The 20,488-nt window shown below is 41.8% G+C and overlaps 1 protein-coding gene across 1 annotated transcript in view; it reads right to left on the bottom strand.

Moving 5' to 3' along the window:
• Window positions 1-20,488, bottom strand: part of tmem132e (transmembrane protein 132E) — a 472,661-nt gene that overhangs the window by 69,830 nt on the left and 382,343 nt on the right. Inside the window, exons 5-6 of the mRNA XM_079507332.1 lie at window positions 12,928-13,120; window positions 5,013-5,156 (exon numbers count right to left, since the gene is read on the bottom strand). Coding sequence (XP_079363458.1) covers window positions 5,013-5,156; window positions 12,928-13,120 — 337 coding nt within the window. The remainder of the gene's footprint in view (window positions 1-5,012; window positions 5,157-12,927; window positions 13,121-20,488) is intronic.

The raw sequence follows: 20,488 nt of genomic DNA, 5'->3' as shown, positions 1-20,488 counted from the left end.
GTCATGTATTAACGGACGGACGGACAGACAGACAGACAGACGGACGGACGGACGGACGGACGGACGGACGGACGGACGGACGGACGGACGGACGGACGGACGGACGGACGGACGGACGGACGGACGGACGGACGGACGGACGGACGGACAGACAGACAGACAGACAGACAGACAGACAGACAGACAGACAGACAGACAGACAGACAGACAGACAGACAGACAGACAGACAGACAGAGCATAATCCCCGCTCCCGGGCCATTCAGCGTGGCATATAGTATATATGGAGACACTAAGTTCCTGTCGGATATCTATGATATACGGCAACACTGTATGTACGGCTGATACAAAGGCTTGTATCAATATTGGGAATGGGCCTTGTAACTGTTATGAAGCATTTCTTCATGCGTTATGAATGTGTTTCTAAGCTCGCTTCAACTGTTACTAATGAGTTCATTTAGCTCTTATCTGCTAAATGAGCCGAACCCCATTAGCCTGTTGTTGTTGTTGAGATTGATGATGTTGAGTTTGAAAATTATCTGTGGCTCTGGTGTTCTCAAATGTGCTGTCTTGCCTTCTGGAAGGTGTCACGGGCCTAATTCAACACAGCATCTGCTACTACGGGAGGTGAATGACTAGTACCGTAGAGAAACATATGCACCGGTGTATACCGTATAGCTGGCTATAGTGGCTACCATTTGTTTTTCTTTTCACTGATTCCCTTTGAAATATGACCTGTGGCGAGTACAGTAACGATATAAAAACCTGCTATTTCTGGTCTGCATGAACAGTGTGAGGTTTGTTGCCGTTGAGAAATGGCATAAAATGGGATTCGCAGCACAGCTGCTGCAGTGTCATCATTTATAAGCACAACTCCTGTTGCTAACTGCCAGTGTTCTGATGGACTCGCATGAACGTGCCAACTTGCTGTGGGCAATATAAGCGTCAGTAAGCTAGCAGAGCACCCAACTTTATATTATATTGTTTAGATATAAACCTGTATGGGTTTTGCAGTGTCTTTTTTCCCCTTTCTAATTGTTTATTACTTTGTGAGAAAGAGTTTAAATATTAAACATTTAAACAACATAAGGCAATATGTGCTGTCAATTAAATTCATTTGTGTAGACCAATGCAGGTGTATTGCTAAAGGCCACTGCACATGCCTACAACTTGAGCCACTGTTAACCGCTTAATAATCCCTATGCACTTTATCAATAGCGAAAACAGCTGACCTACTGTACCAGGTCGTAGCTATAGACCTGATATTTTCACAATTTTTGAAAAACTATTTAAAATGTGCATTTTTTTTTACCATTAATGCCAATAATATCATGACCGAAATAGAGGCACCAGAGTTAACAACTCAACAAAATAGCCAGGGCCAGGAATTGAACCTGGGATTTCCTGTTTCCTAGGCGTCCTCTCTCTCTCTCTATACCCATTCAGCTATGGTCTTAACACCTGAACAGTGTGACTGCCTTCTCCCTCTGTGCCATTGTTAACCGGGACTGCAAGCACGCTTCAATGCCCACTTATTGTGACCTGGACAGCACAACTGACCAGACGGTTTCTTTGTGACACAGGAGCATCCTCCAGGGCGTTTACTTCACGTCCACACAACCCTCCCTTCTTATTTTCCCCTTCTACACTTACAGGGGGCTCCGCTAAAAGGTGAATGTGTCAACACTGATGAGGCGTGGACAAGGGAGGCTTGCTTTAACCCACACACGGCAGGATGACCATGGGCACATGACTGTGGACATCTGACACAAGGCTTTATCTCCATTGTCACATATATGAGGTGATGGGACTCACACAGCCTGAGGAGAGAGGAGGATTGGGTGTGTGGGTGGGATGTCTCTTGCTCTTGTGATGGAGGGAGGTCCTCTCTCTCTCTCTCTCTCTCTCTCTCTCTCTCTCTCTCTCTCTCTCTTTCTCTCTCTCTCTCTCACCTCTCTCAGCCTTCTCCACACATTGCACAACTGTGCCTGCTTGCAGTCTGAGCTCAACCCTAAGGCACTTGAACAGCTATCCATGGCCTGCACGTGTGCACCCACACATGCACTGGTTTGATACTCGCGGCGTACGTACGTGCACATGCATACATACAAAATACACGCATGCACGCAATTGTGCATGCACAAGTGTCTATATGCACACTTGTATTTATGTGTGTACTCGCTTGCGCACCTGCCTGCGTGCAGATGCGCGTGCACGCACACGTGCATTATTATACACACGGTTCGCCTATCTGCCAACATTGACATTTACTGTGGCATATTTATTTCCTTTGGACGGGGAAGAACAAGTAAACAAATAAATAATTAACAGTCTGCTCAAAGAAAAATGAGAGCAGCACATCCTTTTTCAAAAGTTGGGAACAAATTGCAACAATGGCAGGCTGGCAATTATCCAAATGGAAGCAAGCTGGGGTGGAAACAAATCATTGTTCAGGATAGAGGTTTACAGAGTAATCTGTCTTCAAATGCGGTTTAAATTCCAATCTCAGGCACCAGTGCCATACAGATATGACGGGACATTCTAAAGCCTGTCACTTCATTTAACTAAAGTGGGGACTGCTGTGGGCAAAATATATCGGAAATAAGACAATTACAATTAGAATTGCATGACTGCCGTGATTTTGTATGCCCTGTTAAAAAAATACAAAACAAAACCTTTTCTCCAACATTGTGAGTATTTTTTCATTCTTTTCAATGCTTTGTTGGACTGCCAGGACCTGAATATTTCCTGGACTTGGAAGGTCCCAACCTGAATAAGTCTCTAAACGTTAGTGGCAGAGGCAGTGAAGCTAACTCACTCGATATTGCACAGCATTGCCTTTAATGGTTGACAGAACATGATGTGAAGCTAAGGAACTAGCCATCCCATATCAACACCTGTTCCAACCCTCTATAGTGTGGTCAGCCCAACAGCATGCAGAAAATCCTCTCTCAAAAACCTATAAAAGCTATACACAGGATATTTATGACTGTGTGCGGTGTCATTCTGATCTCTGCCCCATGAAACGCTTTGATCGAATTATAATAAAACTCCTACTCTCTTCGGTGAGCCCCCTCGTGCCTAACTAATCTGCCTGCAGACTCATGCAGGGCTAAGGATGATGCACCAGTGGTTATGATCAACCACATTTATGAGCACCTCGAGGGTTTTTAGTTTTTTAGCAGTGCATTTAACATGACGCAGCTTATGAAATCTGAGCGGTGAAGCCAATTCCATCAGTCTTCTGACGGAGCACAACATAAGCCCCAAGGACTTTGTTATGAATATTTTTAAATTTTTTACATATTCAGGATCGGAACACACATTGTTTTTGCTTGAATATGCTGTATGAGAATCATGGTCTTTGACCTCACTGTGTGTTTTAACCAGGATTAGATTTGATATCGCCCTCTGGTGATTAATTTTGTATCACCAGTGGGGCTATGTTTTATCCCTGCTTCTGTCCAGACTCAATTACATGCTCACATACATTTCCTTTTGGAGAATTATGTTTAATAATTTAATTAAAACTGTAGTTTAACCACAAAATAGGCTTCCCTATTGGGAAGGTTTGCCAACATTACAAAAAGAAGAAAATCCTCTTTCTTTTTTGTAATAAGAAAATAGCAACCAAAAAAAGCCACTTTACAAGCTCACAACCCATCACTTTGTGATGCATTGTGAGCTTGTGGATGGGCTATTTTTGCTGTTTGTCATGGAGAAGCACGTTGCACTGCTGGGAGGAAACCTCCTAACTCCATTTTTTAAGGTTTATGATTTTTTTTTGCATACATCAGTGCTATTAAACACCCTTACGTCTGTATCGAAAATACAGAACCAATGGAAAGTAGTAAAAAAAACGCTTTGGACAAAACCTCTTAACTCCATTGGACCTGTCAAACTGGCAACTAACTGGCAACTAACTCCACCACCTTTCCCCCTCTCATGCAAGTAATTGACAATAATATAAAGGCAACAACACCAACTTTGATGAGGCAGTATTGCTTTATCGAAATATACGGTTTTCTTAATTTCCTGAAAAATGAACATTATGGAGTTAGGTGGTTTCTTCCTGACAGCAGGGCTTACTTGAGCAGTATGATATTCTCCAGCATTATCTGAAAAGGCTGGACCATATTTAGCCTACAGGCTGCGGGCCATTATCTGAGGTCACTACATCTTCTCAATACCCACCGTTTTCAAAGTGGGGTACATGCAGGGGCGTTACTAGCGCGACGCAGACAACACGACTGCGGTAATATGTAATATTAATTTCAGTTTTTTTTTTGGTTTTTCTCATGGCACCAGAACCAGTCTTTTGCGCGTACAGGACACAGTTGTGAACCTGAAAAGGCGCGGAGCGTGATATCGGCAGTAAATAAGTTAATTGCAGCTCATGCTTTGTTCTATTGGCTATTTAGCTGTCCTCTCGCCCAGAAATACATTACGATTGTATTTGACTAGAGAAAATAATGTGTAATCACATCCCCCGTTGTGCTTTGTACGATGCTGTGATTGCTCTACAATTTACTTAAAAAAACAAAACAAATGGGAAGTTGATATTATCTTCAAGCTTGCATTCTGTGCAGGTCTGAGTGATGATTGTTCTGTATCTCAGGACACTGGTGTTGTGGCTGCTGCCATCCCCCCTTGGCTAAGTGAAAGACACAAGATGGTGGGCTTTGCACCAGTTTAACACAACGTATCTCTGTAGGGCTTGACTGACTATAGATCAAGAGTGAGAGAAGTGTTTTAAAACCCATGATATGGAGCTATTACTGCTGCTTTTGTCGCTTTATTGATTTAGATGTGGCATTTCGGGAATGTGCGTCCATCGATTCATAAGGGAGATACGGCAGAAACTGAGCTATAATAATGATGTTTTTAAGCTCTCGTGGGGTTTTAACAGTCGTGCTGCTTATTTTTTTCTTTCCCTCGCATAACAGTGTCAGAGGGACAGATTTTCTACATGAACACCAGATTGTGGATATTCAGGGAATTGATTTTACTCTACCTTAACAATGTCTTCATTGGAGGACTTGCACTGAACGGAGGATGATATGTCGGTGACGGCTCCATTCATCTCTATGGAGACCATCTTGACAGGAATGGCCACAGTGCGCCCGGTCAGGATGGCTGTGTTAATGATCTCGGTGTCCTGCGGAGAGAAAGCCAGAGACATTTCACACGGAGCGGTTTGATGGAAAGAGCTCACTCCCCATGGTGTCATTTATTTTTTAAGATTGCAAATGATTTCCAAAAATTTCCATTCCCAACGTTTTCGTGCAATGGTAGACCTGCTTTCATGGTGCCGAGGCCCTTTTTCAATGGATTCTGTATAATCACCTGCAACATTGCAAAGACTATACAGCAACAAGCCTTATACAGTACCTTCATGTCAGCAAATTAAGCAAAATCATCATTTTGTACGGGTTTTGCAGCAAAAGATGAAGTTAGGCACGGCATAAGTTTGCAAACTAGGCACAAACTTCAACAATCATTCATCTGAAAATGAGTCTTAGCACTGTTGACCCTCCTTCACTGTATTTCAATCACCTTCACTCATTTCAGGTGAGGGGATGGGGGGGGGGGGGGGTATTCACATATATTTATTACAATGTCTTGGTTTAACTTACAGCCTCAAAGAAAATTTGTTCAGTTGCATTTCTGTAACAGAAAAGTTTTTAATTAGGCCTTGTAAATACTTAGAGAACAATTTGCCATTAGGCATTACATCTGAACATACATGAAGACTGTGGTAAATGGTAAATGGTGCATTTATATAGCGCCTAAGGCGCTTTACATTCACACACACATTCATACACTGATTGCGGCAGAAGCCATGCAAGGTACCAACCAGCACATCGGGAGCAATTTGGGGTTCCGTGTCTTGCCCAAGGACACTTCGACATGTAGCCAGGAGGAGCCAGGATTCGAACCGCCGACCCATGGATCATTGGACAACCTGCTCTACCTCCTGAGCCACAGTCGCCCCCAGTGGAATTTAGATATTTCTAAACAGAGGAATTTATAACTAGGATTGGGGTAAACTATAACAAGACATGCATTACAATAACTGCATTGGAAAAACATGTTTGATGGGGAGAAAATTGTTACATGCTTGCCAGAATAATATGCATATATTTACAGTAACACATATTGAAAAGCTGTACAGTATGACAATGAATCAACATGTGGGGAAACTAAATGGCAATAGCTGGATATAATAATGTAAAACCATCCACATTTTGACTGCTCTGGAAAGCAAATATCCAATTAAAATACACGTCTTCAGTGAAGTGTGAATCCATTCATTATTATTGTGTTATTATATATTTTTTGTATTACTTTTTTTCAGAGCATGGAAGCTGCAAAAAGTGTGATGGCATTAACAGGGCCCATGCGGGAGAGAGTCCGGGGCCATGAACCATGGACATTTCCCTAATTCAACACAGTGAAAATAAAATATATGTCAGGCCCTCATTTTTAAGGTGTAATAAAGCAGCAGGAGAAGCATGGGAGAAATTATGCCCATCTAGTTTTTCATGGCTTCCTGTGTAATCACACTGAGCCCCACACTGAGTGTGTGATATATCCAGCAGTGAGATGGCTTCAGCCCAATGAAGACTCAAGCACAACAGCATAAGTCTGTTGCAATCATCTTAAGGTTCACAATATCCGATTTGGTATATGAAATGCACTGAATTAACTCATAAAACAAACGAAAAACTAAGAAACGATTTGGGTTATACTGACATACCATACGTATGCAATAGTTGGAATCAATGGAATTTTATGAATGAAATTCATGAATTTCATATATCAAGATTCAATCTTACATGTAAACTTAAAACAGTAGATGCTAGAGAGGGAAGGGATAAGGGAAGTGAAATAACTTGATTTCAGCACTTGGCACCTGCCCACAAAGCCAAAACTACTAGTCATTGGTGTACTGACCATGGTATTACTGTGCTTAACTTGACCTGAACCCCACAGAGAATCTATGTTGTATTGTCAAGATAGATAGATTCAACAACACAAATGAGTTTAAAGCTGCTATCAAAGCAAATTTGGGCTTCCATAACATTTGGATTTTCATGAACATAATCATCAAAATTAAAACAAAAAAGGTTTTAAATATTTCACTTTATGCGCAATGAATCTAGAATATGGAAGTTTCAATTTTTGAATTATATTACAGAAGAAAATGAACTTTTTCGCCTTTTTCTGACCATTCTCAGTTTCTCATGTAGCTACCTATAAGTGATTATGGTAGGTACGTTTACAAAAGCATGCACATCACACCAGGTGCCGGGCTGAAGAATGCTTCCATGAACATTTATTGCTTTTAACACCAAGTTTACTGCTCTTGTTTCCTCGCCCCTTCCATCACTCCTTCCTTCAACTAATGGGACACCTCATAAGGGAGGGCTTGGCTGGCTTGGTGCGGTCAATATCGGTCTAATGTATGTGGAGAGCCACAGATTTAATTTGATTCAACCACAGCCTCTAAGAAGTCTCCCACTCCACACACTGTTAATTCAATGGCACCCCCCTCCATTGCAGCAGGTCAGCTCCCAGTTGGAAGAGAATCTGCTTACAGTAGCAAACATTTATATCCTGGGATTTTTGCTTTTTCATCTGAAAGGTTCGTCTTTCTCTTGTTTCCTTGCCGCTCTCCATACGCCCTCCATCTTTCCTTCCCTTGGATCTCATGTCATGTTTTCATTACAATCCACGCTGATGGATTCTGGAGTCCCATTATGTGTTATGGGTTTCCTTTGCTGTTCCCCTTTGAAACAAGTATCTCATTTGTGCTTTTGGTATAAACCTTGACCCGCCCACCACACACCTACCTATCCGTATCAGCACATTGTGAAAATGCTGATCTGTCCTAACAAGCTGTCAGTGGCTTGTGCAGCAGAGCTATCTGCAAAGCGCTGCTTGGTTCCTATTCCTATCTGCCTTCATCCCTACAATGGGAATTATTCCACAGCTAAAGAAACCAAGAACATGTGGGTTTGGATACCATCTTTCTCTGTAACGTAACAAAGGGCCCAATAAAGCGACTTTCATGTCATTAAAAATGCATGTATGTATGTAAGAATATAGCCTATATATATCTGCCTGCATGTAAGGATGAAGGCAGATAGGGCACGCAAGACAAAGAGTAAGACAGGGGTCGGACGCAAACTCGGGTTCCTGAACTCACAAGCAACACACAGCCCGCGTGACAACCGGCCGAGCCACGTAGGCACCCCGTCTCGTCTCTTGCTATATTTTGTCCATTTCTCTGCCATTGGCCATTCAATGATGCACTTTCACTTTAACGGCCGTTGTATATTACCTTAACCTTTGAAATCCGACGGTAGGCCCCGTCAGTGCACAGACATTCGTCGTCAGTGCTCATTAACCTCTAATGGTAGACATAAAAATGTTCCTTTAGTACCTGGTACGGTACCCTGTTTTTTTTTTACATAATATAAATATATAAAAAGAGCCAAGAGCTGCATGGGCACCTGTTTGATGGTCGGGTCAGAGGGAATTTGAGAGATTGCGGCAGGCAGCGGAAGCTCAACTTTCATAGCTACCAGGAATTACTCTTCACAAAACTCCTGCCTTGCCGTTTCTATACTACCAAATACAGTGCAGTTAAGTTCTAGTTCATTGATTTCCCTCTAAACAACAAACAGATAACAACAGAATGCAGTTGAAGCCAAGTCGTGCGAGAGACATTAAACAATATGGCCATCGATATAGGCATCTTCAAAAGGAACCAGCAGCTAATGCTCAAAGACATTTAATCCCCCAAACACACCCTTTAATTTATATTATTCTGACTTAAAATGCAGAAAAGCTGCAAATGGGTTAAAGTGAGATTGCTTATTTGAATCCCTCTTCTCACAGTGCAAAGTCATGCCACCTAATCTCCTTCCATTGTTCCAGGTGTGTAATCCTTTGTCATGGTAGTTAATTGAACTCCCCCTTGACCAGTTAAACCCTACATACTTCATTGTCCAGAGTCCACCAGGGGTCTGTACTAGACCCCCTCCTTTTTTTCCCCCTTCTACACCTCTTTGCAGAAAATAGCTGACCTGAAAGCTTGTAGATCTGCTATTTTGGCCAAATGTTCATCCCATATTGGGACAATGTTTGCGTTCAGAATCTGGAGGAAATGTGTATCAAATTCTTCCCTTCCATGTTAACCAATACATGTTTGTGAACACCAAGGCTCTGAGGGTTAGCTCATACAGTATAATTACTGCCCTCTATGCCATGTCGTCCTAAATCCATTCCCACTCTGCCATTTAGCACCTCGCTAATTAGGAGGTTGACTTGATCCCGATTCGAGTACTCCCTTTTTCACTTGATCAGTCGTGGGTCAAGACTGGTTAGATCCTTCAACAATGTCAGCAGTTCCCAGAGAGGCTAATCGGGAGCACTAGGGCATTCCCACTGCGGGCTGGACACAGTGTGAATTTACTAGGTTGCAATGATTTTCTGGAGTGATTAATTTTCCTTGCAGTGGGAAACCTTCCTGTAAGTTTGAAGCAAGCTTCATGGGCCACCCATGATTCTTGGTCCCTCTCACTCGCTCACACACACACACACACACACACACACACACACACACACACACACACACACACACACACACACACACACACACACACACACACACACACACACACACACACACACACACACACACACACACACACACACACACACACACACACACACACACACACACACACACACACACTAATGTTGTTATTGAACAACATTAGTAGGCGCCGCTCCCATGGATCATGATTGGGAATTACCAGCTGCAGATGGAGAGTTTTGGGAATAAGGCTGTGGACTGTTATAGAAATTATTGCTGTCATTATAGTTGCTACTATTGTTGTTGTTATTATTCTTGTTGCTGCGGTCCATCTTATGTGCCCCGCTTTCCCCCTAACAAGGCAGATGGCCGCCCACCCTAGAGGAGCCTGGTTCTGCCCGAGATTTCTTCCTGTTTAAGGGGAAGAAAATACTGCAGCCAAATGATTGCACAGGAGAGAAAGACGTTGGGTCTCTGCTCAATATTTAAAGTGCCTTGTGACAACTTGTTGTGATTTGGCACTAAAATAAAGTGCAACTGAATTGAGTAAGCGACCTGTGTGTGTGGCTGCGAAGATGGGACAGAGTAAAACTGCTGTTCTGGCATATTTGTAGGCCAGGCACAGATTAATAAAACTCACAGTATTCTTGACATTACATGCCAATCATTTTCCAAAGCATACCGTGGTTTGTTCGATTTTCCAGATAGCCGTTGGATTCCACTCATTTTGGTATGTTACTGTATGAAAATCTACTTGCAGAGACTTTCTTGACATGCCTGAGGTAGTTCAACAAGCTATAGGATTATAGCTGCCTGAGGTAGTTCAACAAGCTATAGGATTATAGCCTACTTTATGCATTTTAAGTTTTAAAGTGTTGTATATGTATGATATCGTGGATTTTAATAATGTTTCAAAATAGTAAAAATAACCGATTTACAAGCTCACAGTGATTTGTCGCATAGTGATTTGTGATGCTTTGTGAGCTTGTAGATCAGCTACTTTCACTACTTTTGTGTGACACTCTGGTATGATTTACAAAAAAACATGTCAAAGAAATATGGAGATATGAGGTTTCTGCCCGTCAGCAATGATACCCTGAAGTCCCTGTTATGGGCATGTCGTTATAGATTAAATGTTTAGGTTTTTAAGTTGAAGTTCGTCGTTATAGGCAAAAAGGTTTCCGCATATTTTTCAAATAAGTTCACAACATGTTGCATATTAATGTACAATGACACACTGTGAGCTCTTGTACAGTAGATCTGCTATTTTGATTCAACTTCAAAATACCACATGTGACGCGTCGAGGTAGTAATACATCTCCTATTTTCGCAGTTCATCGCACAACAAAGTATATATATATATATACTGTAGGGCATAAGTGGTTATGTTTGCCTTCCACTGCAGTAATGGTAATGATGCAGTTACTATAGCAGCATCATGGTGATAGAGATAGTGCGTGCGTGCGTGCGTGCGTGCGTGCGTGCGTGCGTGCGTGCGTGCGTGCGTGCGTGCTGGGGGGGAGATCTCATGCTGCAGTAGAAAAGCAATGCATAATGAAAGAGCAACTCACTGATAAAATACAGAGAATATTAGGTCTAAAAACAGTTGTGGTTGTCTGTGCTGTTTCTGTATCTGCGTAAAAGGTATAACAGGGTACTACAGTATAGTCTATTGCACATTTATATACGACGGAATGTGTAATTGTTCAGTAGACTTTGAATTTCACAGTTGGAAATGTTTTATTTGTGTTAAATACTGTATGCAGTATAGTTATTCTGTCGGTGAGACCATGCTGCAACCAGCAGAAGAAGTGCCCATGAGCGAGCCACCAAAGAGCAAGGAAACAAATATATATATATATATAAATAAATAAATACATTTACTATATGAATTATATATATATGAAAACAGGAGGTTCTATTCCTGTTTTATTATTATTATAGATCCCTTCATCACTAAAAGTACAATGTATCTACTCCTGCATAATGTGTTTGTGAGTACGAGACTTTAAAACAAAACTGCCAAATGGAGGAATAAACTAGATAGAGAACCTCTTGGAATCGGTGATGCTTAGAGTTCACGCAATAAAGGAATTTTAATGCATAAGAAGGTTTGCGAGCTCCAGGCGCTCCCTTTTCATATGTAAAACTTATTTCGTTTTTTGTCAAAGGTAATTGGCCAATGCTTAACAGTACACCACACACCAGTGGTGGGACCTTGAATCACCTCAACATTTACCTCAGGGGCTGGATTCTAATCATAATGAAATCTCCTTCAGGTGAGCTGAGACTCTCTGCATTTCATAGAAAGCTAGTAGAGACCATAAGAGAGGACCCAAACCTAAGGGCTGCATGTCCCCTATTGTATCGTATTTGTTTAATTTATTTTCCTTTGTTGCCACAATCTGTTTACCAACCCCACTAATTACCAACATTCAAAGTCTAGAGCCACAATTAAACGAGTGGGCAATTACAAATCCTCTGTTGAGACTCCATTGGCTCTCAACAAATAATATCAATCAGTGATAATGTAAGTAAGTACGTGATGGAAGTGCATTAGACCATATGGAGTGCCAGTAGAACATTGTTGAGTGGAGGCGTGCAAAGATGGGCCTCTGGGGGAGAGGGGAGAGGCCTGTAGTAAAACACCAACATCATAAAACAAAAACGTACATTTGCTAACCACATAAGCGCTTGCTGCTCTGAGCCAGACAAGTAGGTACAAGAGCACATCTTGAGATCATGTAATAATCTAATATTATTATCATCATCTTCCTCCTCCTCCTCATCATCATCGGGATTAAAATCTTACTTCGCCCCAAACAATAAAAAATCCTAGCAATACTCACCCCATGAAGCATTGCATCCTGAACCAATAACCAATATTTGACTAATTGGAGTTAATAGGAGACCAGTCTTTAATAATAACAAGAGCAAAATCACATTTAAAACATTGTTTTTGAACCTGCAATGTCCTGCATCATCAAGGCTCATCAGTGATTACACATGTGAGAGTTTATATTATAATCTTTTATAGTTACATTTTGTTCTCCTACCGCAGCAGAGTCCTCAATTGAATTATTGGGTCAGACAGGAATGCGACAGAAATCTCCATGAATTCAAGGCTTCATGGGGCGAGTAATTGATAGCAAAAAAAATATTTTTAACTTTGTGGTTTGGTGACAACACCAGAAAGTAAAGAAAAGATCTTCCACTGAATCCAGTGTACCAAGGAAATATGAGCATAGTTTAGGAGTGAACCATGAATGAAAGAAAGCATGCATGATGTGTTTCTGGATCTTGCATGTCATGATGTACTCACCATGGACAGGGGGATGATAGCCTGTATGTCCCTCTGCACCACTGTCAGCTCCGTCACCACCTTCTCAGAGTCAGGGGGTGGGTTCTGCCCCTTGTAGTCGATGTTCCAGTTGATCCTCCGGGTCACAGAGAGGCTGGTGAAGTTCTCCATCTCGAAATCCAGCTGCATCACCTCCACGTTGCCCAGGAAATCCCTGCCAGGACAGAGAAATGTATTACTGTGGGATTCCTGGATCAATGCTCTTAATAACGATAAGGGTTAGGAGATAATATAAAGGATAATATAAAGCAAATGCAACCCCCGCTATACATGATGGGATAGGTCCATACATAGATAGAGGGTTGATGTATGTAACTATCTCTGAATGATATAGCTCTGAATGATATAGCCATTCTCTATAAGAGGTTTAACTTCAGCTTAACCAAGGGCAAGGTGGAGCCTGCGGAACCGTTGCGGCTCGAGAATCCACCATTCCTGAATAAAGTGCCTGGTGCTGGGAGTCTGGTGCAACGCACAGGGCCTGACCTGGTGAGAGCAGGAGTGGACCTGGTGAGACGTAGGAGGGGCCCGGACAGGAGTCAACCCACAGAGCCTAGTCCTTCCACGCGCCAGAATGGTACCTCCCAGTCCTGGCAGGGTAGTTCAGGAGGAACGGATTGTGTGGCCCTGGTTTTTCCCTAATGGGACTGATCAAGGGTAGCTACTGGGACGTAAGTCGGGACTTGATCACCCCGGCTGGGTCACCTGAGTGAGGGGTATGATGTTGGGAGACCCGAAACCCCGATGACCTTGGGATACATCACTGAGGATACGTCCCAGGTGCATCCATGTATGTATGTATTTTGTTTTACTCAATCTAATTAACCAACACATCATTATTTTTGCTATGATTCCCTGCTTTCATAGGACATGAAAAAACAAACAAAAAACCAAGACTGCCCTCACCCAGTCACATCGGAGCACCTGGACATGCTAACTTTTCCTCATTTCCTCATTTATCTGTTAATGTTATTTTCATTTTTGTTTGTTTTTTCATACCAAATGCCAAATAAATACAGTAGCCTATTTAAAAAAAAGGAGAGATAACAGGCAAACGACAAATGATTCTACATTCTCGAATTGTGTAGACTTCTTGTAAATTAAGTAATGCAGATGTTTAATAATAACAATAATGTATATCTTGAGAATGTAAAATGAAACCAAGCTTTAAGGTATCTAATAGTTAGATCTAATAAGGGTCCACTTGGTTACCTACTCTCCATAAATAACTACACTATAGAAACAAGCCCAAATAATCAACTACAATTTAGTTTTGGCAAATAGATTTTTATTAACAGGTTATACATTATTATAAAATTGGTACAGTATACTTTTACTTTTACAATGTGGTCTTTATCCAGGGAGCTGTTTACAATTGTCTTCTAACACATATAAATAACACAAGTGCTTCACTGTATTTAATTAAACAGAGAGGACTGGAGTCAATTTGGATATATTATTTTTAACACTAATTTGAAGCTGTCAAAATCTGATGTCATGGCCACGCCCACCTTTTGGTAACGCCCACTTTTGGCCACACCCACAAAAAGGACCCCCCATGTCATTTGCCAGGCAGGCTCCACTGCGGGCCCGTGCCCAGGCTCCACTGTTCCGTGCCCAGGCTGCTAGACAGTCTAGCAGCCTGGGCACGGACGGTTAGTGTTGAGCTTCGGCTGCTTGGTATTGATATAACCCTTACAACCCGCCATCTGACGGGTATGGCGACCTCCGGGGTTAAATCTTTACCCGTCAACTGACAGGTTGCGAGGAGTTTTGGGCGTCCATCGTGTTAACTTCCAGAGCTTGAGCTTGAGCAAATGTAAAGCATGAGTTAATATTTAGCAAAATAAGTTTAGCCTATATAATATATATTATATTCTAATATATATTATAATAATATAATTCTTCTTATTATTAATATTATTATTTTTCCCAAAAATGTGATGCATTGTGAGCTTGTAGGTCTGGAGATTTTAGAAAGTATAAAATAGGGCTTAACACTTTGAGGGCTTTAAATTGATTGATCAAACTATATGCCCTGCTTAATACGATATACCCGACATTTGTTTATGTGTTTAAATCGCCGTATTTTAATAATTAAAAAGAAACTCCGTCTTTGCCGCAGAGCTGGTGGATAGACGATCATATTATGATGACGAAAGCGGAAATCAAGCCATGCGCTGGGCTGCTAGGGCTTCTGGGAAATTGAGTCCAATGCAAGTGAACGGGGGTTTTGTCTCTGCTACAACCGCCTCTGGAGGCGGATCTTTTGGCATAGCAAGATGGCCGCTGGTGTGGATCATAATAACAAGCCGACGGACCATTTTAAGACGGATTTTCATTTTCCTGGATCACTGCCCTTAATAACGATAAGGGTTAGGAGATAATATAAAGGATGATATAAAGTATATGCCATATCACGATATTGCAAAATCCAAAATGGCAGACTATATCTAGTCTCATATAACAATATCACCTTGTTGAGCCCTATAATGCATGCACTAATCAAAACTATTGGACTACGTACAGTAGTATCATCAAATCTATAGGTAGGTTTGAGCGCATGAGACAATTACTTATCTGCTAGCAGAAGCACTACACTCTGGTGTGGCGAGGTGAAGGGGACTTGTACAATTAAGCGTGATGAACGAAAAATGGTAAATGGTGCATTTATATAGCAGGCGCTTTACATAGATTGTGCATTACATTCACCCATTCACACACACATTCATACAGCGATGGCAGCGGAAACCATGCAAGGCACCAACTAGCACATCGGGAGCAATTAGGGGGTCAGTGTCTTGCTCTGAGGGAGCCCGGATTTGGCTCAATACATAGGGGTAGAGTGCCATCCAGGCACTCTACCCCTGAGCCACCGGCGCCGCCAACGAACATAACACAACGCCGCATGGGTGCGATAGATTGTGAGATTGTAAATCTTATGTTTTCGGCGCAGGACACCGTAACACGACGGAGGCTCTGTTGTAAAACACAGAACTTGTTTTTTTTTTAGGAAGCAGCGATTGGTTAATTCAATTGATAAGAGCTGCATACTTCTGTAGCGATTCCATGAATATGTATGTACACTTCAGCTGATCCTAAAAGTGCTGTCACAATGGATGCCAATAAAAGAGCGCACTCTGTTGAGCTCAAATTGTACATAGTAAATGATTCAGTTCCCACATAGTTAAAAAAAAAAAGAAAATAAAGAAATGGCTCAGGAGGTAGATCGGTCATCTGGTAAATAGAAAGTTCCCGTTCTGATCCCGGTGCCTGGCATGGCGTCAAAGTGTCCTTGAGCAAGACAGCGAACCCCTAACTGCTCCTGACGAGCCGGCCGCAGGCCTCGCATGGCTGCCTCCGCCGTCAGTGAGTGAATGATTGAATGTGAGGCGTTGTAAAGCTGGGAGTGTGGAGAAGACTGTAAACGCATTCTGCACTGTAAATGCAGTCTTTCAGTGACCATTTAGTGCTAGACTCTAAATTGCTTTCCCTTTGTTCAGGACATTTCACATCTTAGGACCAGATAATTTCCCCCTGTTTCTTATATTGTCTTTGGGAACATTGTAGGGTAAGTGATGTGTTTTGGTTAAACCAAAATGTTTTTTTGTGTGAAAAGGTTAAAGCATTATAATCTGATAGTAATCATTGCTATAGAGTGTTTGTTCAGTCTCTCTAAACAGAAAATACATGTTCAGGTAGGTGACAACATTTCAGCTAATCAGGAGAGAGTGCCCATTTATGAGCTTACATTTTTATAGTGTTCCAGTTCTATTCCAGTCTATCTATCAGAATATGGAGCTATTTATTATTTAAAAAAACAAAAACAATTCTTAGCTGTGTGCATATTATAAGTCAAAGAATTATCACAAAACATCATACCTATTTCATGACAGAACAGCTGACTGATTAAATGGCACATTTGATAATCAAATGCAGTCCTGACTCCTCCTGACCCTGAGGCAGTTTCCACTGTGTCCCCAAGGAGCAGTTCAATGAGCATATTGCAACGTTAGCCTAGTAGGAATCTCAATAAATGTATTGAGATTAAATATATCATGAGATGATATTTGTACACATGTAAGGTTTGACTACTTAATTGTTTTTAAAAATATATTTTTGCTTTTCCTTTCCTTGCAATTTGAACCAATTCGGTAGAATGGCTCATATATGGAGTTCTGTGTCAGGCATGCCCAAATATGGAGTGTTGTGATGTCCGAACAGGCCAGCTCCCTTATATGGAGCATGGGCAGGGGCCCTGTCCAGAGCCCGGGCAAGAGGCCTTTTGTGGCAGTTCTGGACAACCGTGGGTCCGACCGACTCGACACCGTGCACTGCACCCCCTGTGGTGGGGTGGAACGCATGTGTCGAATTTGAAGTCGGTGGGGCTAACGGTTCTAGAGTTACGTGGATTTCAGACGCACATGTACAGTATGTACACGCACCCAGAGACTTGGTGCATTTATAGTTAGATAGATGTCATATTTGATTTTGTCCAAATCTCCCAGCTCTAGTCTAGAGTACATGCTGGCCTGTCTTTGCAATGCAGATGGCAATCTAACAGCCTCCACTGCAGTGTATGTGACCATGAAACTGAACATGGCTTCACTGATGCCTGTTGGGCTAAAGTTCAGCAAGCCCTATATAGAAATCTACTCACTGGTGGCAAGGAGCCGAATTAAATTTCCACCTATGACAAGAACCATTACACCTCTATACCCCTCACCTGATGCTGAAGCTAAGTGAGAACCATTACACCTCTATACCCCTCACCTGATGCTGAAGCTAAGTGAGAACCATTACACCTCTATACCCCTCACCTGATGCTGAAGCTAAGTGAGAACCATTACACCTCTATACCCCTCACCTGATGCTGAAGCTAAGTGAGAACCATTACACCTCTATACCCCTCACCTGATGCTGAAGCTAAGTGAGAGCCATTACACCTCTATACCCCTCACCTGATGCTGAAGCTAAGTGAGAGCGATCTCCCAGAGACTGTGATCTCCCCGAGACTGCTTTGTGATGAACACTGGGGCTTGACTGAGTCATACAATATAAGGCTCCTCCTCTCATGATGAGATCTCAGCCGATTTGTCTCGCCATCGGTCACTGAAAATGAGCTCCATGTGTGACACCAATATGGCCCCCAAAGCCGAGTACATAAGCCTAACCTTTTGCACAATGACTTGCACCACAAAAGGAGTTTTGAAATGAATGTTTTTAGTAGTGGTTTTCAAAGGTACTATATTTGCATTACAAAACATTGTATTTTGAAAGAATATACTGTAAGTGGGTGTGACTAATAGATAATGATTTTATATATTTCCAGCCTAGCTGTTTCTACTGACTGTACGTTTTATTTTGCCATTGCAAAAAAGAGCTTTACTAACCAAAATAGTCTGAATACTTTGTGTAATATATCTTCAAATTACTTTATTTTACTTTTACAACAGTAAAAGTACTCATTATGCAGAATGTCTCATTTCAAGTTTTCACATGTATAAAACTCTCGCCGATCTACAAGATGTGTTGCGATGCAACGCATTGTGAGCTTGTAGATCGGCTATATTCAAATGGCTGAAATGTATATAGGGCTGAAGTAGTTAATGTGAATGTTTTTTAATAATAATCCAAATCTACAAAGTAACTAAGGTTTTCAAATAATTGTAGTGGAGTAAAAGTACAATATTTGCCTATTGTAATAGCAATAGTATTGGAAATTGGAATTACTCAAGTAAAGTACAAATACCTCAAAATTGTACTTCAAGGGGAATACCACTCATTTTCAACATTTTACTATGTCATTAATATACCTTAGAGCTGTTGTGTGGAAATAATACAAACAATTCCTCCCATTCTGTGTTTCCTAGAACTGGAGGTTCACATCTTGATGATGTCATCAAGATGTGATTCACAATGTTAATGATTATGAGGGGTTATTCCCCTTTAAGTACTTAAGTAAATGTACTTAGTTACTTTCCACCACTGCAATCAGGCCATACATTCTTTAGCCAACAGACCGTATGCTTTCACTCATTGCTGTGAGCTGGGTAAATATGCTTAAATCAGTGGACAGTGAATCCCTGATTGATACTTGGTAAATAATTGAGTAACTATACAGACAGGCAGGAGGCAGGAGAGGAAAATAAAGCATGTGCTTATGGACGTTAGTGGATGTTAAAGCCATAACGATCGCCGTCCCCATATAGCATATCATATTTATTTCATAAGCTCTGCTTCAGGGTTCTGTGGTGGTTGAAATGATTGAATCCTTTGATCCCAGCCCTGCTAAACTGATTAATGTGGAGATTCCAATAGATCTGCTTCATAGTTCCCAAATAAAAACATCTTTACAGTATGTTATAATTCATCAAACTGATGCTACATTCAACACATTACAGAATCAGAATGCTACCAATAAGACGCGCTGAGGGTGAGACGCGACATGCACGCATCTGCCTGGGTGACAGCAGACAGCAGACTGCTGGGGGGGTCCGATCAACATATGGAATGAATTCTGTACTGGCCATATATGGAGTGTGTCTTGAGTGTACACTGTATAGGGTTTGATGAGGTCAGATCAACATATGGAATGTCAGAACAGGTCAGCTCTATATATGGAGATCTAAGGGTGGCAGCGGGGGCAGTGTCTTGAGTGTACAGGGTTTGATGAGGACTGGCCATATATGGAGCATGTCTTGAATGTACAGGGTTTGATGAGGGCCTTTATTTTCGGGCCTGTTGAGAACTCTATTTTTTTCTGGCTGCCGGACACGGCTGCACTAATAACTTTGGGGCTGGCCCGTCTACAGTTTGAATGGACAGGTATCAGTCAAATGGGAGACATCGAAGAGGAAGGATGGGTGGGGAGAGATCAACATATGGAATGTCAGAACAGGTCAGCTCCATATATGGAGATATGGGTTTGAGGGTTTGAGGTTTGAGGTCAGATGTAGAGTTGCTGGCTGGCTCCATATACAAGTATGCAGATCTACAGTAGATGATGGTCTTCTCCATGAATGGCTATCCAGGGTTTGATGAGGTCAGTGTTGTGATCTTCATATATGGAGACGCCCATATACTGTATGGAGGGTCGGTGGCATCACTGGCGTGACATGTCACAAGGCGTAACGGATTGATGGCCATATATGGTGGCGGACAGATCGATGGACGGACTGACAGGTTTTTCAGATTTTCATAGTAATCTGCGACCTACAGTATGGTCGCAGTAAGATACTAGGATGATGCACTTTGTAGTGCGGACAATTTGTTGGGTAATAACATTTATTCTGCGTGCATTGCCAGCATTAAGTTAACTGTACAGGAGTTGTCCATGCTGGTTGTTGGATGCAGTAACATCCAACAAACCCCTAAATGAAACACGGACAGAATCTTTTAGCGTTCAGATTGACCATCCAATACAGCTCTTCAGAAGAGAAAACGGCAATGTAATCTGCAAAGTATCCATCTATCCATGAATCTCTCTCTCTCTCTCTCTCTCTCTCTCTCTCTCTCTCTC

The sequence above is a fragment of the Electrona antarctica genome (genome assembly GCF_951216825.1).
Source record: "Electrona antarctica genome assembly, chromosome: 8".
Classification (NCBI taxonomy): Eukaryota; Metazoa; Chordata; class Actinopteri; order Myctophiformes; family Myctophidae; genus Electrona; species Electrona antarctica.
This window is presented reverse-complemented; position numbering and strand designations above follow the sequence as displayed.